Genomic DNA, 25,376 nt, shown 5'->3' on the forward strand with positions numbered 1-25,376 from the left:
GACTTTCAGACCTATCTAAGGGGAGGATATGCTTGTTTATATGCATTTGACCCCTGGTTATTCATTTCCTCAGATTCATTAAATTCCATAATTTTGTCAGTATCATATCTAACTACATTACCTCTGGTATTCTCCTTGTTAAATGTGTACTTTTCTCTCTATTCCCTTGTCTTAATTCATTCTGTTCTTGTGTTTCTTTACTTTCCTGACCTCTCTTCTGTAAAGGTGATGGGTATGTTGTTTTGTTCTTTTAGTCAGACTTGTCCCTTAATTTCTTCTGCTTCCTTTCTAAGTTAATTTTGACTTGATGTTCAACCTTATCAAACACTTTTTCATACCTGTCTACATTAAATACAAATAATAAATCAATTGTTATTTCAGAATTCAAAACTTGAACTTCTTCCAATAATTCAGTAATTCTCACACTATTAAACTTAGCAAAACACTGTATCAACTCTAGGCTGTCCCTATCAAACATCTCATCTAATTCATTAATTTCCAATTCAGTTAAAAACAATCCATTAGGGTACTTGTAAGACCCAAGGCCTTTTGGTGCCCTTTTAGCTTTCAAGCTTTCATTTAAAAAGCAGTGATCACACTGTAAATTTCATATCTTTAACGGTTTATTTTCTAGTTCCATCATCTTCTTATTTAATGTCAAAGGTAGATAAGGTGTAGTCTCAGTATTCACAGTCATTTCCTTACTAAACCAATCTCTAAATTTACTTTGTTTGAGTCTAAAAGCTGTTCTCCCTTCTGGAAGCACTTCCTACAAATCTTGAATGGCTTACTTGCATCCTTGGACCGTTCTATTGCAATTCTAAGACTGGTGGGTTATCATTTTCCCTCAAAACCTCCAGTCTAGTGTTTTTCCGCTGCATTTCACTCTGTAAATGTAGTAATACATCTTGAATTTGTGTTGTTTGTTGAGTTAATAAATTCACAAGCTGAGTTAAATTCCCTTCGTCATTTTGATAATCCAGAATATCTGCAGTATGAGCAACAGCACCTTCCTGGGGCACAGAACACGCTCCTGGATTGCTATTTACTGCTGTTACTGCTCTCGCTGTGTTCTCCATAGTACAAAACTTTTAATCCAAAAGAAGAACCTCTGTGAAAACAGAAATAAACCAATAAAACTAAAAATAATTCACGGTGTTTGAGCAGCAAATAGCAAATAAATGACTTCAGCAGTACATATGCAATAGAAATTTTCTTCTGAATAAACTCACTGTAATCTAAGACTGAATCTTAAATCAAGTCCAGTGTAGTAGCCATATAGGTTCATAGATTAGTACTAGGCTAACTGCCTTTGCAAGCCATTTTAAGCCCAGTCAATTATCCCCTGTGAGACTCAAACCTTGTACTTTGTGTTTGTAAGGCAAACACCTTAACCATTAGGCCACCTTCCCAACCCAATAAACAACATAAACACACCAGCTATTGTTACATTCCCCATGCAAACAGAATATATTTAAAATCCACCAGCGATGAAAGAAAATCCACCAACAAATAATCCAAAGTCCATTAAAACAGAACTTTATTATTGACACCATCAAAGAATAAAATAGCAAAGTAAAGCATGAAAGCAGGTTTAGCGCTTTTGTCCTAACAAAACATTTGGACGACTTCAGAACCTGCTATCTTTTAGTTCTCATCCATTTTTATAATCTATGGTTAATACGACTTAATTAAATAATCATTTCATGGTCTGCTGTTTCTTAAAGGTATTTACCGTTAAACAATGTGCATAAACTGCATAAATAAATTAATACAAAAATAAAAATGCAACAATATTTATATGAATATGCATATGTGACCAAATTATATTTTACAAAGCACTTTTTCATCACTGTGTAATAAAAACTCCTAAAAGCACATTAAAGCAATGCACTACAACAATACTTATAAATAAGTAAGTAAAACTACTGGTGTTACTAGGCAGTCCCCATCCAAGAACTAATCAGGCCTGACCCTGCTTAACTTCCAAAGTCAGCTGTTTCAGAATGGTGTAATTACAAATACACTGTTTGAAAATGTTTTCTTAAATTAAATATTCTTGTTAAATATCCAAAACTTTTAAAACAATAATCTTATGAGTCTAAAAAAAATAAAACTATTAGTTTTTTTTTATAAAAAATTCATCATCATTGGAAAATTTTTAAAGACTTCATGAATAAATTTTTACAAGTGTTAGAACCATTTTCAATAAAGCACTTAATATAACCCTCCAAACAATTCTCATAAATCCTGTGCTTTTATTTTTAACACAGGTATAGTAGAAGTGTGTTCATTTAATCCTGGAAAAATGGTGGTGTTACATCTTAACTGCCACTCCAGTTCTTTCCTTTCCAGATCCAATTCCCACGCACCATTCCTACTCTGCTTGTCAACTTTATCCAAAATCCCAAACTTAAAACCTCTAAAAGTTGCACTTTTATTGAGCCATGCAGTGATACTGTTTTTTTGTACTTTTCTACACTTCTTCGTGTTTTAGGCAAAAAAGTATTTTTTGCATTTTTTACCAAGTTCTTGGCTGTGAGATAATTGTGAATTACTGCAAGATATGAGCATTATTATAAATGATACTGCACTGCTATCTCCATAAGTAGAACTGCTTGCAAAAATTAGCTATTTGTACATCAAACTCTGTCTGGAACCTTGTAGTTTCATTCAAAGCTGTAGAAGGACCTGAGCCTCATTTAGTTAGTTATTACAACATTTTTTTCATAAACAGTGCTACTGGGAAATCTCTGTCTAGTCTGCTGCCTTAGACTGTAGTTTGAATTATAGTAGTGGCAGTATATCATTTTTGCTGCAAAAATATGTTGCAGTCTTTAGACAGTGTAACAATTTCCCTGTGGTGTCTCAAGATTTTCTACCACTCAAACAGCACAACACATTGTATGAGTAAAGTACATATATAACATCCTTGAAGGCACAAATCTCACCACAGCAAACTCAGACACCAAAATCTGTAGCTGTACACTACCCACTACACCTCACAAAGGACATCACAGTGTACGTAATCCCCATCATATGCTGAGGTTGTAAAGATTAATTTGCCTAAACCTCCGAGACCTCTAAAATGCAACACAGACACAAAGCACACTCGGCAAGTTAAGCCTTCCACCTCATGTAGCACAAGGAGTATGGCAGACATCTGAGCCACCAGACATTCTATTCATAGGTGACTACATTGTAAGACATGCACATGTACCTCTTACCTGGATGAGCAAAGAAAGGGTGATGCTTAGTTGTTTGGCTGATCCCAGGATTCATTAGCTAACACACACTCAAGTCCTTGAACAGCAATTGCCAGTATCACTGTCATAGTACATGTGGCTATGAATGACTTGAGCTGTACTTCCCTGGACAATAAGAAGAGAATCATGATGGAGCTCTCAAACTGTGTGCCCCAGGCAGGTATGAGTCTGGCATTGAATAGTATTCTACCTTCTCCAAGCATGATGCCCCTACATGAGTAAAAAATAGTTGGCTTAAGGTTTTTTTTTTTTATTTGAAGGGAGTCCAGTATTTATCAGCCTGGGAGGATATGATCGACAGACCACACTGCTTCACTAGGAATGTCTTCAATCTGTCCTCTCTAGGGTTTCTATGAAAATACATTGTCTACACTATAGTGCCTTTTTTGGGCAGTGCCAACCTGATAAACCTACCAACATAACCAAGCAAAGGAAATTTTGAAGGCGTTACTGATCAGTGCTAGGAGCTTAAACAAGAAATTCCATTCCCTACAAGTCTTCTTTACCCTGGAGGACTTAGACATCTGTATATTGACTGAGACATAGTTTAAATTGGTGGAGAGCACTCCAGCTGTGCAGAGGTATAACACCTTCCTCTCATTTAGACCAGCTAACTGTGCAGGAGGGATAAAAGGTGCTGGTGTCTCAGGCTAGTTCCAGAAGAGACTCACATGACTGCTGGTAAAGCAGCATGATGCTCTAGAGCTTTCTTGTGTCCAAATTACCATCAGAAAAGTCTCATACTATACATTAGCTAGCTAAAGAACTCCCTTTATGCCCAGTGCCTACCTACAGGAACTGACATAACTCAGTATTAAACCCATTATCCTTCCTAGGAGATCTAAGCAGTCCAGCTACAGAGTGGGAAACCTACATCACCACTAGTAACAAGCACTGAGATTCCTGTACACTGTCAGTACAAATGCCCTGGAAAAATTAGTCACATTATCTACAGGGGTAAGAACATCTTGGATCTTATCTTGTCCTTACTAATATGGGGACATCCAGCACCATCCTTTGTGTAACTGTTTGGACACAAGAGTAGTTTGCTGTACGAGTGGTTATGTATGAAGGTTCAGGTCTAATCCCGCTCCTGTTCATACTGGTAATGGTCTAGATTAGCAAACAGGTCAGAGGGACAGAGTAATAAAGTTGCTGTTTGCAGACGATGTGGCACTACAAGCAGACTCTGAACAGGAACTTCATCAAAAAGGGGGACTTGAGTGCAAAACTGAAGGCATGTGGGATAAAACAAAGTACAGGCCAGGCAGTGGCCATGACCACATATAGGAGAAATCAGAAGAAGCTGAGAATTGAGATATAAGGGAAGATGGTGGGACAGGTTAACATTTTCAGGTAACTGTAAGGTGTGGTTGAAGGAAAGTCTGAAAAAAGGTATTCAGAACTAGACCCAGAGGTGCTGCAGCCAAGTAGTGCAAAGCATCAGGGTAGTATGTGACAAAATAATGTCAAAGCTGAAAAATAAGTGCAACCAGTACCTCTGTATGACACAGAAGCATGGATAGTGAAGGCAGAGTAACTGAATAAGCTTGAAGCATTGGACATAAAGTGTCTGAGATGAGTAGTAGGTTGCACATTCTGGAACAGATGATGTAACGAGGTCATCACAGCAGGAGCCTAAGTAACCCTATTTGCAGAGAAGGTCAAGGACAATGGACTATGTTGGTTTGGTCACATGTATAAGAAAGTAGATGATCTGGTAAAGAAGATCTGGAAGTTTGGAAGGGCCTGGAAAAAGGTGAGAAAGGCTGAGGATGTCCAGCTAAGAGAAGAATGAATTGCATGAGAGAAATCCTTGCACAGTTGAGCACAACTGTCGATAAAGGTAGGAGAGTGGCTGTGAATCAACAAAGGCGGTAACAGTTGATGCAGCTCCCCGACCCCCCACAGAAATACGCATTGGGGCTTATCATTAGGGGATGCCTTATTTACCCCCCCAAACAACAATCTACATTTATCCATTTACAAAAATCAACATTTATTCATGTACACAAACTGACATTTATTTGGTACTTTTCCATTATTGGACAACAGTTCTAGGTAACGTGTTAACTGTTGTGTGAGAATTCTACATAAACAGTGCAACAAACATTTCAACTTCAGAATACCTAAACCTTGGCTTTCACAGTGCAATATTTCATGCTTAACAGAAAGTGCAGAAAGATCTCAATACATGTGTATTGGAGGAGGAGAATAAAACAGGTGAATAACTGCCACTTTTTTATTCCTTACCCAAACCATAAGAGAAGAATGATGGAAAGTCATAAAAATGAAGTCTGGAAACTAGTGGCCTTACTTTGTAATTACCCCATTGATAATAAAATGTTATCTTAATACAATAAAGTAAAAAAACTAACAAGAGCTTGCTGGCAGCTGAAAGCAGAAGCAATCTATTCTGTTACCCTGATAACGGAAAAGTTATTCAAATACAGTCATGTCATCTTCTTCTGGAACATTGTCATAAGTCTTCAACCCCCGAATTCCGGCCTGAATTTCTTGTGACTCCATTTTCTCTAGAACCTTTGGCCCCAATCATTCATGCCTAGCAATACAGTCCTTAAATGAGCACTGCTTGTCCATGTAGCCTGCTCATAGTGCATTGGCAACACAGCTGTCAGTGATTTTATTCCATGAATTCTTCACCCAAGTCATGACCTCTTGCAGGCTAGGCTTCACAAAGTTTCCATGATGATTTCTCTGTATTCTATTTTCAGTGTAGTCATTGAGTTCCATGCGCAAATGGTCCTTGAATGGCTTGTTTATTGCAATATCAAGAGTCTGGAGATAGGCTGTCATTCCTGCGGGAATCATTATTTGATCTATTCTTCTCTGTGCAAGGAATTTCTTCATGTCTTTAGCGCGATGAGTGCTGGCTGAATCCCAGACTAGCAGACCTCTTTCGTCACCTCGCAAAACAAGTGGCAGCATTACATCGACCCACTTCCTTATAACTGCTTGTGTGCACCAGGCTTTTTCAGTTTCAAGAAAGTAAATGCCAGAAACACGTTCAGTCTTATCTTTCTTGCCCTTACTAATGATTAGAGGTGGGATTTTCTTTACATCTAGATGAATTGCCAAAATACAGGTAACACGTGCACTTTTATAACCAGTGGAGGGAATGTAGATTGATGATGCACCCCTCTGATCAATTGTTGTTTGAGATCCTTGGCCCATAAACACTGCAGTTTCATCCATAGTAATCATGTTGAAGAGTTGTTATTTAGAAAAGTTGATGCCATCAACAAAGGACTTGAATGCAAGTGCACATTTAATAACTTCAGTATCTTCAAGCTTGAACAGTGTTGTCGATCTTCTTAGAGACAATTCATATCGTTGAAGGAAGCCATCCAGCCAATGTTGTGATGCTTTGAATTCTTCTGTGGATATTTCTAACTGTGGTGCCATTGCAAGGAAAAATGCTTTAATATCAGCCCTGCGCACAACCAAAGCCTTTGCTCTCCTGTTAGCAATCCATTTGCAGATGATGTCTTCCAGGAAATAATGGTTGCCGACCTGATCCACACTTGCACTTCTTAGCATTTCCCTTGTCGGCCTGTTGACTGAGGTTATCGTATGCTGCTCGCCATTTTCGGACCATTCAGAGATCCATCTTCTTCTCTTTGCCGAAAGCCATCAGATTCTTTCCCCGGGAGTCCTCCATGATTCCTATCTTGTACTCGATGGAATAGCTCTTTCTTTTTGCACTCATCTTGTCTGGGGGGAGCAGTTAATTGAAGACTTATGAGACAGGAGTGGCAACACAAAATGGCAAGGGTTAAGAAGACATAACCACACCCATTCGTTATCAAGTGTGCACGTTCTGCATGCGTTGTCTGTACTTTGACCAATCAAAGTACACTTGCTAGTGTTTATGGGCCAAGGATCGCAACCGTCAAGTGTGACTGAGGGTTAGGGTTACAGTAGGAATCATGGAGGACTCCCGGGGAAAGAATCTTACGACTTTCTGCAAAGAGAAGAAGTTGGGTGTCCAAATGGTCCGTAAATGGCGAGCAGAGTATGATAACCTCAGTCAACAGATGTTAATAATATTATTATTTTATAATTCAACACGTCCATCATGTGCTGTTGACGATCTTAACTGGGGCTTATTTTTAGGGTAGGGCTTATATCATGACTACTTTGTTGTGTGTGCACACCTTTAAACTAATACTTTGTTGAAGAACCTTTTGATTTAATTACAGCATTCAGTCTTCTTGGGTACACACCTGCCATCATTTTGAGATTCTCTTATTAACCCCAAATAAAGTTCAGCTGCCCTAGTAGGATTTTCCTGACATTTACTCAGCAAAAGCCATGGTTCATAGAGAGCTTACAAAACATCAAAGGGATCTCATTGTTGAAAAGTATCAGTCAGGAGAAGGGTACAAAAAGATTTCCACAACATTGGATATGCCATGGAACACAGTGAAGACAGTCATCAAAAAGTGGAGGAAAATACAAGACAACAGTGACGTTGCAAAAATCTGGACGTCCCTCCAATATTGATGAAAATACAAGACGAAAACTGATCAGGGAGGCTGTCAAGAGACCTACAGCAACACTGAAGGAGCTGCTGGAATTTCTGGCAAGTACTGGTTGTGTACTACATGTTACAACAATCTCCCATATTCTCCATATTTCTGGGCTATGAGGTAAGGTTACAAGACAGAAGCCTTTTCTTACACAGAAAAACATCCAAGCCTAGCTAAAATTTGCAAAACAATACATCAAGTCTCCCAAAAGCTTATGGGAAAATGTGTTATGGTTTGATGAGACCAAGGTTAAACTTCTTGGCCACAATTCCAAAAGGTACGTTTGGCGCAAAAACAAAACTTCGCATCACCAAAAGAACACCATCCCCACGATGAAGCATGATGGTGGCAGTATCATGCTTTGGGGTTGCTTTTCTTCACCTGTAAATGTGGCTTTTGTCAAGGTGGAGGGAATTATTAACAGTTCCAAATACCAGTCACTTTTGGCCCATAACTTTCAGGCATCTGCTACAAAGCTGAAGATGAAGAGGAATTTCACCTTTCAGCACAACAGTGACCCCAAGCATACATCCACATCAACAAAAGAATGGCTTCACCAGAAGAAAATTAAAGTTTTTGAATGGCCCAGCCTGAGTCCAGACCTAAATCCAATAGAAAGTCTGTGGGGTGACCTGAAGAGGGCTGTGCACAAGAGATGCCCTTGCAATCTGATAGATTTGGAGCACTTTTGCAAGGAAGAATGGACAAATATTGCCAAGTCACGATGTGCCATGCTGATAGACTCCTACCCAAGAAGACTGAATGCAGTAATTAAATCAAAAGGTGCTTCAACAAAGTATTAGTTTAAGGGTGTGCAAACTTATGCAACCAGTGTATTGTACAGTTTTTATTTTTATATTTTTCCCCTAACAGATTTGTTTGTTTTTCAGTTGAATTGTACAGGTTATAGGTCACATTAAAGGTGGGAAACGTTTTGAATTGATTTATTGTGGTCTCGTTTTTATATCACAAAAAAATCTGGCATTTTAACAGGGGTGTTTTTTATATATATATATATATATATATATATATATATATATATATATATATATATATATATATATATATATATATGCATGCACATTATAGGTATATATTTATATATAGACACACACACACACACAGATATATATATATATATATATATATATATATATATATATATATATATATATATATATATATATATATATATATATGATATTTGTTGTTCATTGTATGATTTAAATTTAAGATTCCAAAGTTGTTGTTCTTCATAGTAGTTTATTTTCATGTTATCATGTATGAATGTGTGGATTGCTTGTCTGTGTTGAATAAATGCATGTTGCTTTGGAACACTACCTGGGTTTCAAGATTTTTGGAAATTATTGGGACTGAGTTCATTAAGGAAGTTTTAAGAGTACTAGTTTCTCTGTTTTTATTTTTTCCTCAGCACTCGTGGTGGTGAGGTTGGAACTAGACAGATTCCTGTGCGTATTCATTTTTTTAATTTTCATGTTATGTTACACAACTTGTATAATAATGGTTAATGGTTTCCATTTCATGCGTGAGCCAGGAGGCTTCTATGCATAGAGATGTTTTTCTTCCCATAATGCTTTTTACTTTGCTTAGGGTCTATAACTATACTGGTGGACTGACTCAGAATGAAGCCATTTCAGTCATGACCTGAACATGAAGCAAGTATAATTTATGAATACTTAATATTGTGAGAATTTATCTAATTTTGTTTAAAATAAGTTGTATTATGTAAAGGTGCTGCTATGTTGGGTGAGGACACAATGTCAGGGGGTGTGATCTTATTACTGGCATTCAGTTTCTGGATGCTGGTAATGCATTTGCTGATGTATTTTAGCACTCTGTGTATGTTTTGTTTCATTCTTGGCATTCAGAAATGAATGTTGACAATGCATTTTCAGTCAGGGCTGAAGTGCTCAGAGCTTGCTGCTAGTGGTAGTAAGTGGTTTGGTAAAGTTTAAAGTAACTGCAAGTATGTGTGAATCTTTATTTTTTTTACTTCAACTTAAAGTCAAGGGAATGCCAATTCCAGATCAGGGAATGGCCCTAAGTGTCAGAAGGACAAGTTATACCTCTAATTATAACCGCTAAAGTGTTATTTTAAAATGTATACAAATGAAATGCAGTAAAACAGCATTTAATCCACATAGGAGGGCAATTTCTTTATTTATAAGTTATGTAAGTAAACCCTCTGAAGACCTGTTATTAGTTATTGGTGCAGGACTGTAATAAGGTACAGCTGCCAGCATATCTGTATTTATACATAATATAGCAATAAAGTGTAGAGTTGGAATTTTTGTGTGTGTGTCTGTGTGCATATCAGTAGACTAGCATCCTGTCCAGGACTCATGTATTTCCTTGTGCTCACTGAGGGCCAGGATAGGCCCTGCCTACCCAGCTTCCCTGGCCTGGATTAAGTTGTTAATCTGGTACACAATGTATTGTATAATGGTTCTGATTGTCTGCCTTGCTTAAAATAGAATTCAACATTTTATATCTTGGTTAGTATTTATAATTTGCCTAGGAATGACTAAGTTAAACTTGGTTTACAAATGAAGTATTATTTTTGCTGTTTTCGGCAGCTAATTCAGGCGACCTTGGCATTTATGCACCTTATCTTACTTTCTGTCTAGGAAATGTTTGATGTGATTCTGGATGAGAACCAGCTCGAAGACGCATGTGAGCACCTAGCAGACTATCTTGAAGCCTACTGGAAATCTACGCATCCTCCATGCAGCAATCCTTCTAACCCTCTGCTCAGCCGTCCGATTGCTGCAGCTGCTTTGTCTGCTAGCCCTGCCCCGGTTTCCAGGATGCAGGTATATGATTTGTTTTACAGTTACAGGGTCAGACTTTGTATATTAAATGAATGCTGTTCTTGATGACATTACTATAAACCTATATCTTACATCAGTCTGAAGCAAGCACATCTCATTTGTGATGTGTGCCTCATCTTTGTTAGTCAGCAGGCCTGGCAGCAGACTGTGCTCCTAACCATGGATGTCATTTCCAGTAAGACTGCCTGTACAGTTGTAACTTAAGCATGCTTGGTACAGTTGCCTTTAATGCTGTATTATGTGTGTAAATCCACTTATCCACAGATCGTACAGTATGTATTTTTTTCTTTCCTTATATAGTTCAGCTATTTGATCTGTGTGTGTGATCCGTGGCTTCTGCCCTTCACCCACTTGCTGCCTCAATTTGCTGAAAAACTCAGAGTAGGCTGTTCATGCTATCAAGAGCTTATTTAAATTTGAATCTGTGAAGTGAACAGTATTGAATGCATTTTCTCTGAATACTCTGTTCTCTCAGAACTAGTTTGCAAGAGACTGCAGGGTGTGAAGTAAGATTAGAATGCTTGTCTCATGGGCTACAGTTGCTTCTCTAGCTGTACTCTGTAACAGGAGATGATTGGCGAGTCACAACTTTTTCTTTGTCAGCTCCCCCTCTCCCTCCATTCTTTGCTGTGTACCTTTTCTATTGTGTTTACGTGAAGAGATCTGAAATGCACTGTTTCAGTAGTTATGATATTTACTTAAAGCATTTAAAAAAACAGCTTTGTGCTTGTTTCCATTTTGGTTGTATCATGTTTTCCTCTATTGGTACTTTTCATTGAAAATATTTCTTTCTGAGCCTTATTTAAACCCTGCAGGTCATTTAAATATATAATTTTTATTTTTTTTTGTCTAATGCGTCATGTATCTTACTTTGTTTACACTAAGGTTTGCCACTTTACTTAATTCTTTTTGCCAGCTTGAAATGCTCTTTCCCACAGCTATGTAAAGTAATATTAAAAGGTTCGGCATCTGTCACTTTATACAGAGGCAAGGCCAGTTCCTGTCTTCTGATTATAATATCCCATGTTCAAGTATTCCATTAGTTACAAGATACGTCATTTCATTCTAACTAATGCTCACTTACATGTCATTATCAAAAATTGCCATATGGTGCTGTGGTTGGACAGTATTTCTGTAGCATATAGAACATTTGGGATAAGCACAACAAAAGAAAAAGATGCAAAGAAGAGAGGGAGAAGTGAACAGAGAAAAAGTTGAGATTTATATCATCTGTGGTTCATAGGTAGGTACTAGGATATCTGCCCGACGGCATTTATAAGCCCAGCCAGAGTGTGTCGGCTTTAGCCGCCCCATTGATTAATTAACTGATCCTCTGTCAAGCAGAGCCAATGAAGTGATCCTAGGGGTGTATTTTCTGTTACCCATCCACTTGTCAAGGTTTCTGTTGAAGAGTGTTAGTGAGGGGCTTTGCCTGATATAATTTGGAATTTTGTTCCAAAGCATGGGTAGTCTCTGAGACAGGAATCTATCCCTCCAGCATGTTCTATTTATTGTTGTGGCGAGGTTAAGCTCACTAGAGCGCGTGGCTCGCAGTGACTTGGATTTCTTTAGGTGGAGCATGTCCATCAATTCTGAGTTGGACATGGCTTTGTAAGTCAGGCAGAGATTACCTCTGAGTAAGCAATATGCCACTGAGTACAGCCGGAGTTTTTTCAGTCGGGCTGCATAAGACATATGTTTGAGACCAGTAATCCTCTTGGTGAGGTACTTTTGTGGTCTTTCCAGCTGTTGGAAGTGTCTTGTGAGGTACATCCCAAATGGGGCATTGTACTCTATGATGGGTCTAATGAGTGACGAGTAGAGGGGCACTATAATCTCTTTATTTCTAGATGCGAACCCTTTAGTAATTAGATGGGCCACATAGAAGGATTTCCTAACTACTTTGGCAATATGATTGTCAAAGGAGAGATTACTGTCTACCTGGGTTCCAAAATCTCTTATTACCTCTTCTGTATTAAGGGGACTGCCACCTATGTGGTAATTCATGGGTGTTTTGTTTTTCCCAAACGGGATGACTATGCATTTTTTGGCATTTAGCTTGAGGCCATGACTTTGACATCAGGTGTCCATCTCAGTAAGGCCATTTTGGAGGATGTCCATGTTAGCTGGAGAGTCAATTATGGCTCCCAGTTTGCAGTCATCGGTGAACTTGGTAAGCCATAGTCCTCCTGTATTTGCCTGTACTTCTGAGAAGTATATGCCGAACAGAAGGGGTACCAGGACTGAGCCTTGTGGGACGCCACTTCTGACTGTTTTAGAGTCGGACCTGGAGCCCACTATTCTTACCGTGTGAGTTCTGTCTGTAAGCTAGTTGGCAACCCATCTCATAACCTAGAGATTTAGGTTCAGGCTGGTGAATTTTTCTGTAATACCTGAGTGGGGAATGGTGTTGAAAGCCTTGGCGAGGTCAATGTAGGCTGTATGAACCACCTTTCCCTCATCTATGGCCTTGGTGACTGTCTCGAAGAAGTCATCCAGGTTTAGTAGGCATGATCTGCCCTTAACAAAGCCGAACTGGGTCGGGTCAGGTGTTTGGAGGTTCCCAATGTCTTTGTTAATGAGTTCCATGATGATGTGCTCCATAGCCTTGCAGACCAGGCTAATCAGGCTTATGGGGCGATAGTTACCAGGGTCAGTTGTGGCCCCTCTTTTGTGGAGAGGAATAACCGTTGCTGTGCAGCATTCTTTGGGCACGTAGCCCGTGGAGAGGCTGAGGTTGAACAGCGTGTTTAGGTGGGGGGTTAGTTCGTTCTGTAGTTCATGCAAGATGCAGCCTGGGACACCATCTGGTCCCATTGACGCTGAGTTTTTGGCTTTTGAAAGGGCTGTTTTCACCTGTGCGTCTGTGATTTTTGGGACACTACACTTTTCCGGTATTGTTGTGGGCCCTTTTGGAGGTGAGAGGGGGGTGAAGTTTGCACTAATCTATCTGCCAGGATGTTGGCAATATCAGTAGGTTCAGTATACTTTGTGGCATTTTGCACTAGTTCAGTGCATATCTGCGAGTTGCCACTTAGATTTTTAACATAGCTAAAGAAGGCTTTGTGGTTATCTTTTGAATCCTTGGCTATTTTTCTTTCGAAGTTAGCCTTGGATGATTTCATGAGGGACCGCAGTTTCTTACTGATACTGATCAGGGATGTCTTTCCTTCTTGGGATTTGCTTTTTTTCTGAACTAGTTTCCTCCTTCTATTGTATAGCCTGTTTATTGCAGGGGTCCACCAAACTGGTTTCCTTCTCTTAGAGGAGTGAGTCTTGGTTTTGCTATGGATGGCATGATCCATGCATCCTTGTAGGTGCTCATAGAGTGCATTTGCAAAGGTTTCTGCATCTTGGGCAGCATTATCCTTTAGCATGGGGGCTGTGAAACTTACCACCTCTGATTTAAGTAAGGTGAAGTTTGCTTTAGAAAAGTTTTTTTACTGTGGTTTCCATAGTTGGGGGTGGTGGTGGGGTGTGGACATCCAGAGTGATTAGTTTATGGTCTGATCTAACCAGTGACGGGTTGACCTCTGGTGTAGAACACCTGTCGCCCATGTTGGTGATGACCAGGTCCAGTATGTTTTCACCTCTGGTAGGGAAGTTTACCAGCTGATCCAGGGCCTTTGAGTTGATGAATTCCAGGAAGCGCTGGGCCTGGAAATTTGTACTCAAGTAGTTTTCCCAATGAATGGTAGGGTAATTGAAATCGCCCAATATTAGGGTGTTTGGTAGGACCTTCATGTTTTCCAGTGTCTCCAGAAAGGTGAAGTGGTGGTCCTGGGTCATGGAGGGTCATCTGTAGCAGGCCACAATTTGTATTGCAGATTTGCCCAATGTTAGTTGCACATGGATGATCTCAGAGGTATCATGCTGCGCCACTAACCTGGAGGTGTAGGTATCCTTGATGAATATGGATACACCACCTCCTTTTGTGTTTCAGTCCATGTTCTGTGGCCGAAACATGTGGTATGAGTTGTAGCCCGGTAGTGCTGGGGTACTCTCTGGAGCCTTGAACCAGGTTTCAGTTACTGCACAGATGTTGACGTTCTTCATACTGAGGAGTGCTTCGAGCGCGTGCATTTTGAGATTTAAACTCCTGGCGTTGAGTAGCATAACCATCAGTTTTTTGTTAATTGTGCTGTTTACGGAGGTGGGTTTGACTTTTGAGCCTTGCCTAAAAAAGGCACTATAGGGGCAGCAAAAACCTTGGCTAGTATTCTAATGCCTAGGGGTGACAGGTGCAAGCCGTCTCTTGTGAAGCAACGCATCTTGTCGAGCATGTTCTCCCAGGCTGACAGACACCGGATCCCCTTTGAATGACACCAGAAGCTTAGCCAATTGTTGAAATGGATAATTTTTTTTCTTTATACTGAGGTATCATTCTTGGTGAGGGCAGGATGCTACTCAGGGTCAGGGTCATACCAGCCTGGGCTACATGATTAGAGAGCTCTTCCATGTCTCTTTTCATGTAGTCCAGGGAGGTTTGTCGCAGGTCATCACACCAACATGAACAATGACATAGTTATATTTGTACTTGTTCTGGAGTGACCTGAGTGCTTGTGTTATGTGGCGGATTCTGGCTCCCGACAGGCAGCTAACAGTAATCTTCTGCTTGTCCAGCCTAGTGAGTGGGATGTCAATGTGCCTGACTCACCTATTACTAGTGTGTTAGGTATGTTATTTCACCTTAAGGACTGTGATTGTGCGGCACACTGATTTTGTGTTTTATGTGTTGTCTGGTTTGTGATGGGAAGTGCAGGTTATTTGGTGTCTGCTTTGGCGGTCTCTGATGCTTTTGCAGGTTTTATTTAGAGCCTCTGAGTATGATTTTTTGTATTTTTTGCCAGTGCTGTTTTAGTAGGTCTTTGTGGGGCTGGAGTTGTGTTGCAAGTGTTAACCTTCTCCTCTTGACTGTCTGTTCCAGAGACAGCTTAGCTTCCAGTTTGGCTGTATAATTGCATCTTTCGCATATGTTAGTGTTTTGTGGTAGGAGGAGAGGGTTGTCTGTGTACATGAGGCAGGTTTAACATTGCCTCAGGATACCCAGATTCAGCAGCTGGACTGGAGAGTGCACGTGAAGTTGCCCTTTGGTCATGCGTGAATAGTAGGGTGAGCTGCTTAGTCGCTTGGTTGATGAGGGGTGAATAAAGAGCCTTGCCCTGCTGGGCAGTCAGTGTTAGGGTATATTAGTGCTTGCTATTAGGTCTGAGCAAGTGCTGGGCTGTAAGATGCTTTTTGAGTGCTTAGGTTGAGAGTTAGACTAGTTTCAAAGGAAAGGGTTGGGAGGATGGCCTAATCGTTAAGGTGTTTGCCTTACAAACACAAGGTGCAGGGTTTGAATCTCACAAGGGATAATTGGCTAGACTTAAAATGGCTCACAAGGGCAGTTAGCTTAGTACTAACCTATGAACCTAAAACTAAAGAGGAGACTTAGTGGAGCCGGGAATAATTTAACCATAGCTAACCGGCACTGCCTGGTTGTAGCACATTGCCACCCAAATAATATGTCAAGAAGTGCATCCAGATCAACTTCTATGTATCAACAGTTTTACTTTCTTTCATACAGAGAAAGTACATCACAAAGCACTGTTGTACTGCTGCCTTTTTTTTTTTTTTTTTTTTTTTTTGCAGATTATACAAGTGCATGTCCATTGTATCCCTACTTTTATTTGTGCACTTAGGTAAATTACAGTAACAAAAATTGCAGTAGAAAAGATTCAGGACTTGGTCAGTTCAGCATGCCTTATATAACACTTCCCAGATATCTGCAGAGAAAAAAAAAACACCTAACATGATGACAGAACTCATCATTATATTTATCTAGTTCCCAGCTCGCTCTGGGTTGATGAAGGAACTGTCAGACCCTACATATGCATCATGACAGTTTCAAGGTAGAAAGCCGTAAAGGTCTTTACTGCCTAAGCATAACAAACACTCCTCTTTTGTTGAAGTTTTTCTAATTTCTAATATTTTCAGATAAAATATACTACACGCTAAGCTACCAAACTACTTTTGCCACCAGTCTTTCAAAATATTTACATTTGTTGAAAATCTTTTCACTGAACGAATAGTTTTAGAAGCAGACTCCCTGGAACTGTTTCCGTATATTTTACTCATGCTGGATGATTTTTCCTTTCCCTGATACTGTGTGACCATGGAGTTGGAGTTACTATTTATAAGTAAAAGGATTTGGGGGCCATAGTCAACCTCTTTGCAGTTTATATTGGTATCATAGGAAATGGCTAAACTTCGAAGAACTATCCAAATAGAACTAAAACATTCTCACAGAAGCACAGTAGTGGCATTAATGCAATGAGCTAAACATTGTCAGGTAAAAATCAGATGTATGGATTCTGGTATATTTTAGTGGCTTAAACACTCTAGAAAATTATTAAAGAGTCATAAGGTTCTGTCCATCAACAAAGAGAATATTTCCCATAAGCAGCTGTCTCTAAGCATTATACTTTCATTCTCTACCCTAACGCTCACAACCACTGACAAAGCAAGTTCACAGTTAAATTCATTTACAAGTATGCTGGACTTCCTTCATTATAAGCTGTGGAATTCAAAGATAAAATTGTCCTAATATCACAAACTAACTATTGCTTATCTATATACATCTTAAACGTACCATTCGACAGTGCTTCTCATTTCTCCTGGTGAGAGAAGGAGTACAGGGACATTATTTCCTGGAGACTGCTGATTACCAGAAAGCATAATAATGGCTTCATAGGTGACATCTTGGAATTTGTGCTTATATTCTGCTCCTGGCAAGAGAAGGAGCAGAGTGCATTGATTCCTCACTGTTTCTGGTTGGGCAGTGAGGGTCTGTGCTTGACATTCCTATTGGGTCTGGTTGCTATTCAAGGCATCTACCAGGAAAAGGCTACAACAAGCTTACAGACCCTTGCATCATCTGGGACAAGACTGTGGATCACCAAACAGGCTGCGGCCTGCTTTTCATCTTGCTATTGCTAATGTTTTGCTTCTGGTGAGAGAAGGAGCATGGTATCCTAGCAGAGTAAAGCTGTCGTGAGACCAGCACTAGTAGTAGCTGCGCAGAAGCCATTAACGCAACTCCCCTCTTTCATCATTCTTGACAAGCTAATTCTTTGTTTTCACTAAGTACTGCTTGATTTGTTTCTAACTACAAAGTATCTGCTTAAATACCTCATCCTTGCATTTTCAGGGTCTGCTTGTTAGTTTCCCCTCAAGTGTTTGACAGTGCGCTGAACAGACACACACATCTTGAGTGACATTTTGTTCTGTAAAAGCATGACTGAAGTGTCACTAATACCTAGTTGCACACAGGATAACTAGTTTGCAGTGACAAGTACTGTCCCCAGAGTTGCAAACTGGATACTCCTGACATTGCTTTATATTCTCACTAGAAGTGTCTAATCAATAAAAAAGGAAATGTTGCCATGGATATGAACTTTCCCACTATCTCCGTTATCAGCTTGGTGGATATGGGCATCCTGAGGCAATGCAGAAATTGCCTCATGTTTACTACCAACCAGTTAATTCTCAAACAAAAACTGATATGGTATGTGAGAGACATATTTACACAAAGTCACTGGGGGCAAAGCTCTCACATAAAAGTACTCCTAATGTCAATAAGGCTGTCAGTAGTACAAACGCTGCACCCATCAAACACAATTCAAAGCAGACATAGAGATCCATATATGCTGAGGCACTTAAATGTTACCTTCCTCAACTCCAAAGACCTCTTAGATGAAGTACACATAAAAAAATACCCTCAACAACCCAGAATGCACTCTTTCAAAACAACACCAACATCAAAACATGCAGTCACATCTCATGGAGTCTCTGCTTCTAAGCCCCATAAGGCAAGCTACCACACAATCCAACATTCTGGTCATTGGAAACTCCATCGTGAGACATACTGATGCCCCTCTCACCAGAATGAGTAAGGCAAAAGTCATAGTCAGTTACTAATCAGGCACTAGGATAAGCTAGGACATTACACACACACTCAGGTCATTGGACCAGAAGTACCAGTATGACTCAATCATAGTCCATGTGGTTGTAAATGACCTGAGACATACCTGCCTACATTATACAAAGAGATTCATCATGGAGCTCTCGGAGTATATGTCCCAGGCTGGCATGAGCCTACCATTGCGCAGCATTTTATGTTCTCCAAGGATGATGCACAATATGAACAAAAGATGACTGACTTTAATAATTGGCTTAGTTTCTGGTGTCATTCTAAGGGGGTGCAATGTGTGTCAGCATGGGAGGAGATGGTCAGCAGATCACAGTGCTTTGCCAGGGATGGTCTGCACGTCTCCTCTCTAGGCTTTCAAATATTAGCTAAAACATTGTCTTCCCCATAGTGCCTTTTTTAGGCAATGCCAAACTGAAAGTACTTCTGACATAGCAAATCAAAACCAAGAAAATCTAAAGGTATTACTGCTCAATGCTAAGAGGTTAAACAAAAAAGTCCGTTCTCTAGAAGCTCTCTTCACCCTAGAGAATGCTGACATCTGTGTGGTCACTAAGACATGGTTTAAAGCTGTGGCGAGGACACCAACAGTGCAAGTTTTATAATGCCTCCCACACATTTAAACCAGCTACTACACAGACAGGGAATAATGGTGTCTCGATTTACATCAAAATTAAATATACCTCAAGGCTGGTCAGACAGGATAATGCACTTGAGCTACTCCATGTTCAAATCACTATGCAAAATCCAATACCACTTCCTTGTAAGCTATAGGTCCCACTCTGTGACACAGGAAGCCTATACCATGCATTCAGACATACTAGAAACATTCATCATCCAACCCAATACCATATTCATGGGTGACTTATTAACTGGGAATCCTATGTGACACCAAATGTATAGGCACAGAGATTCCTGAATTTTGTAAACACAAACTCCTTAGACCAGATTGTCAGTTCACCCACCAGGGGAGCAACCATACTGGATCTGGCTCTCACTAATATGGGAGAGTGTAGCACACGCCCTAGTGTAATGTCTTCCCTGGTAAGGTCAGACCACACAATGGCATCCTTTGAAGTAAAAAATAAAACCTGGGCCACCAGCTAACCCTAGAATATTCAGGAACTACTCTAATGCTAACATCCTGCTATTATGTGATAACCTGGCAAAATTTCAAGCCTCCATGAACCCTGACAACACTGCTGCCTATGCAGAACTGTTCACAGAAACCCTATACAAGCATGCATAGAGGCAGCTGTACCCATCAGGAAAAAGTCCAGAACTGACTCAAAAAACAAGCCACCTTTGTGGAATTACAAATTCAGTAGGCTGTATAACAGAAGGAAGACAATCATGGCAAAAATTAGGAGGTGCAAAACCCAGCAGGAAAAAAAACACTTTCATCAAACTAAACAAACAACTCAGAGGACAAATAAACTCTACCAAAGCCAAATTTGAGATAAATTTGGCCTCCCAGATGAAGGACAACCATAAGGCATTCTTTAGCTATATCTGTAACATCAAAGGCAATACACAATTGTGTGCAGAGCTCATTGTAAATGGGTTCACTTATACTGAGCCAGAAGATATAGCAAACCTACTGGCCAGCAAATTCAGCTCCAACTATACCCCCTCTCCCCCTCAACCTTCCCTCAGAAAATACCATCAAATATAACTCACCCTGCTGTCACTAGGGAACAGGTCCTTAATGCTCTCTCTAAAGCCAAGTACACTGCATCAGTGGGCCCAGACAGTATCCCAGGATGCCTTCTAAATAGCATGAAACATGACATGTCAGGCCCAATGAAATTGCTGTTTAACTGCAGCCACCAAACAGAGTTGCCTCAGTAGTCAGGGACTTGGAAATACACACAGAGAGAAATCTAGCTTTTGACTGTTGTGTGCAGGGACGTCAGGAGGCATACACACTGTACTGATTTCAGTACAACTTCTTTAGAAGAGGGGGTAGCTTTTTTAATTAAAAAATGACATATTTTTCAAAATAGCGTTGGCTCCTTTAAGTTACATTTCATGCCTACATACCAGCCAGTCGGAATTGAGCTTCACATCATCACGTCATGTCTGGCTGGCTGGCATCAAGCAGGAAATGTGCATAGCTTAAACCAGCTGCCTGCGAGTGGGAAATGTTAGTTTGAATGTTTTGGATTATGTGAAAGGCAATCGCGTGATGAACGGAATGGATTATCATTGTGGGAAATGTGCCCGGTTGGCTGTGAGTAAGCGATATTAGCTTGATGTATTATGTGAAGGGCAAGGCAATCGGAATGGATTATCATTGTGGTGAGGTGAAGGGCAAGGCAATCGGAATGGATTATCATTGTGGTGAGGTGAAGGACAAGGCAATCGGAATGGATTATCATTGTGGTGAGGTGATCACAAAGGTAAGCGTGTGTGTGTGTGTGTGTGTGTGTGTGTGTGTCTGAAAACGCCTCCCCCTCATAATACACCTGCTGGCTATAGGTGTTCAGGCTCAAACCCTGTACCTTTGCTTCATAGTAAGAAGAGCCTAAAGTCCCTAACCACCACCATTTCTGAACTTTGTTCAGATTTGTTTTTCTAAGAGTTGTGAACTATGGTGAGAAGTGAGAACTGAAGTTGTATTTCCCCCATTTATTGTTTTTGTTGTTTGTCCAGGTTTTTTGTGCTAAGGTGTGAAATGAGAACTGAATTTGTATTCCCTCATTATTGTCTTTGTTTGTCCAGGTTTTTTGTGCTAAGAGGTTGAGAGCTATCTAAATGATAGCCATTAAGTTTCAGTCTTCCTATTTTTCAAACTGCTGATTTAGCATAGTGGTATGTTGCACTGACTGTAGTACATATGGTTCTGGGTTCAAGACATGCATGGTGGTAACACAGCATTTTATTCTAGCAACTTTCCAAAATTATACAAGCAATGTTTAAAATGTGTCTCTGGTTTTTGGGCTTTTGCCCCCCCCCCCCAATATATGTTAGCTTTTTCCAGATTTCTTGTGCTGCAAAGTTCAGAGATACAGCTGAGTGTCGAGTACATTTTACAAGGAGCTGAGAGCTGCAGGGGAACTAAAGTTTAGTGCTGCTTATGCTGAGTCTGCTTGTACTGTTTATAGCACAACAGGTAGTGTACTTGCTTTTGATGCAGAAGACTGTGGGTTCTTCTCCCACAGTAGGTAGATGCATAGCTGATACTGTACTGTGTTGTAAAGGGGGGTGGATGCTGTAGTCCTTTTTGGCGAAGATATCTAGTAGTAACTATGAACCTGTTATCAGTTTGCCATCCATTCCCTATTGCAATATTACTAGCATATCATTTTTTTTAATGCAATATAGGCAATTTATTCCTCAAGGGCAGCAGGCACTTCATTTGTAGATGAAACCATGAAATATAAAGTTGTTTGCTAGCAGCAGCCTCTTCATTAGTTACAGATTTCTTTACTGTGGAATTATGTAGATGGCTTTTACTAGTTCAGAGATTGTGCATATTTACTGATACTGGTGGACTGTAGACGTTTGAGTAGACTTTTATGATGGAAATTTTCTGAATTGGGCTGTTTTGTCATTATTGGTGCATGCATTTTGTTTCATTGTTTACTGGAAAAATGTTCAAAATAATAAATTTAAAATGCTAACAACTATACTGTATTGTACAAGGAATATAATTTAATACAGTCAGGAAGGTGTATCTCTCCCTAATAATCCCTCCGCAAAATAGCAATTTTGGAAGAAAACGTGGAGGGTTTACAATTACAAATAACTGTAATGATCAGAGTTATACATTACTTTTATTTCAGAAATGCATGTAGATTCTCTAATTTTGTCAGCTGCTCAAGTTAAAAGTGCTCATATTAAAATGGTGTCCCTTCTTTGACAGGTTCCCAGCTGTATTGACTGGCAATTTTATATTTTTGCATCCCATTTTTGGTCCGTTTTTCATAAAATTGCGGTTTTCTGGCAAATTAGTGGCAAATCATTAAAGACTGAAGTTAGAAAATAATGGCAGACATTTGAGTTTCAGATTTCATACCATTTAGAAAATTTGTACTAATGCAAGACCTACTACTATTCTATTATCTAAGTTTATAAGAGCAGTATTTAAAAAAATGTCCTTATTTTTGGGCCTTTGCCTCAGTTTTGTTTATGGGTTTGTTGCTCTAGAGGTATTTATGTGTGTGTGTGTGTGTGTGTGTGTGTGTGTGTGTGTGTGTGTGTGTGTGTGTGTGTGTGTGTGTGTGTGAGGTAGGTAGGTAGCATACCTCTCAACTGTCCAAATTTTGCAGAATGTCTAGATTTTTGCCCCAGATATTTTGTCTGTTCCTCATAAATTTTGTGATTTTCTAAAAAATCATTGAAGGCTGAAGTTGCTAAATAATGACAGACATTTGAGTTTCAGACCATGTCCTTTAGAAAAATTCATACTGGCACAAATCCTGTTATTCTAGCAATTTTCTAAGTTCACGAGAGCATTATTTAATATCTGTCCCTGTTTATTTTGGGCTTTGTCCATATTTCTTGCACTAAGAGGTAGGTAGGGGTGTATGTGTGAATGAAACACCCTAGTTAAGGGTAGCAGGTGGTTAGTAATTTACTCAAGCTCAAAAGCTGTACCTTAGTTACAGAAAACAAAAGCATGAATCCTCTACCCCAACTACCATGCTGCATTTTTCAAAGAACTGACTTTCAGGTTTATTTTCAATTCAAGAAACTGACTTTGAGTGAATCTATATTATATTACTGAAGAGGCATTATAGCAAATGCCTCTTCATCGACACTAAAAGAGCGAACCATGAATTACGAGAATGGCCGTAGCTTGGCTGGGGAGGGGGGTAGCAGTTTGAGAGCTGTGAGTGCAAATTTGAAAATCCTAGCTACACCCCTGGTTGCGTGTCTACACTAGTGAGTAAATCATTCTGTGCTGAGCAACTTATAAACAAATGTATGGCATCTAGGTCGGAGGAAGTCATTATTCCACTGTATACAGCATTCATCAGACCTATCATTAAGTACAGTTCCCTTTTGGGGTGTACCTAGCCAGGCATATTCAACAATTGGAACATCCACAGAGATTCCTCACTAAAATAATACAGGGCGTAAGTAAAATGTCCTATGCAGGGCACCTCAAGGCCCTATCCCTGTATTCTGTCTCTGTGGAAGAGATAATTGTTGGAGTATATAGACCACCAGAGTCAAGTGCAGATGACCTAGAATAATTCATACATTTCTTGCATGAAACACAGAAGGGAAGAATAATATTAGCTGGGGACTTAAATTTACCAGAAACAGACTAGAATAACATTGATTCAATAACATTAGTAAGGAAATTATTCACAATGTATATTCAGGAACAGCAATTGCTTCAAATTGTAAAAAAACTACTATGGAAGAGAACATACTAGACATTTTGTGTGTTCCTAAAGAAATTACTGTTACTTCAAGTCATATTTTACCACTGTTGATGTGCAGTGATCATGGAGTTATAAAGGTTAATTTGTTGCTAGATAATTCTACCAAACTGAAATCTAAACCAATGCACAGAATGTTAATCGCAGATTATACGGAAACAAAACAGTCACTATGTAAAATGAACTGGTGTGATGTGCACAGTGGAAATACTGCAGATGGAATGTGGAAAATTTTGAGAGAGAAACTGAGTGCAGAAAATCAAAAAAATTTTAATTTCAGGAAATAGGCATACAACGTCAGGGGGATATATTTCTATAAGAACAATATGCCTGATTAAGGTGAGAGACAAAAATATAAGAAATGGAAGACAGGTCGAACTACAACTTTGAAAACTGAAATAAACAAGCTGGACAAACAAATTAAGCATAGTATGAGATAAGATCAAGAAAATTTTGAAGAAAATTGATATAAAGATATTGAGCATAATAGGAAACCTTTTTATAGCTGCATAAGATGTAGAAGGAGTAAAGATATACAAACTGATAAACTGTGTGCAGATTATGAAATTTATTTTCAGACACAACAGATTATAGATGTATTTTCAAAATCTTATGCAAAACAGTTTGGCACCACAAAACGGTCGATAAGTTGTCCTAGTGACATCCAGGTAACCCCAGATACTGGAATCAAATTTGATATTATTGAAAAAGAACTGAGCAAACTGGATCCAAACAAAGCACTGGGAGGAGACAGAATTAGTAATAAAGACTTGAGAACACTTCAGCAAGAACTTACAATAACATTATATATGTTATTCACTAGGTCATATAAATATGGAGTTATTCCTCAAGATTATTTGCGCTTATTAAATCTTTCTTTAAGGGAAAGGGGAGTAGGACAAGTTCAGAGGCATATAGACGCTTAAGTCTATTTTTATGTTGTGAAAAAGTAATGGAAAAGGTAATATTGGATAAACTATGGTCAGAATTGGATAGGTTAGGACTTGAAACCATACATCAGCATGCACATGTAGAAAATAGAAAATAGAAAATTAGGCAAAACTAATTGGTTGCTCAAAGATAGAGTCCTAAAACATATAAGGGACATTAAAAATAAAAAAAAGACAAGTGCGTTAGCGATGCATGTTATAAAGGAGGGAGCCACACACACCTTCAAATTTCTAGTGTTACACATTATACAAGAAAATAAAAGAGGTGGGAACATGAACAATAAGACTGAAGCCTCAGAACAAGAGTGGATAATTACTTTTCAGGCTGACAGACCACCTGGACTAAATAGTAAGGTTTCACTGAAGCCTTTTCTCAGGAACAGGGCT

The 25,376-nt window shown here is 39.4% G+C and overlaps 1 protein-coding gene across 11 annotated transcripts in view; it reads left to right on the top strand.

Annotated features, from left to right (window-relative positions):
- The window catches only part of CACNB2 (calcium voltage-gated channel auxiliary subunit beta 2), a 1,902,347-nt gene that overhangs the window by 1,824,428 nt on the left and 52,543 nt on the right, over positions 1 to 25,376 (top strand). For all 11 annotated transcript variants that reach the window (XM_044064636.1, XM_044064629.1, XM_044064630.1 and 8 more), the window contains one exon: positions 10,468 to 10,653. In XM_044064636.1, coding sequence (XP_043920571.1) covers positions 10,468 to 10,653 — 186 coding nt within the window. The remainder of the gene's footprint in view (positions 1 to 10,467; positions 10,654 to 25,376) is intronic.

The sequence above is a fragment of the Protopterus annectens genome, chromosome 3.part0 (assembly GCF_019279795.1).
Source record: "Protopterus annectens isolate FY-2018-M chromosome 3.part0, PAN1.0, whole genome shotgun sequence".
NCBI classification, from domain to species: domain Eukaryota; kingdom Metazoa; phylum Chordata; order Ceratodontiformes; family Protopteridae; genus Protopterus; species Protopterus annectens.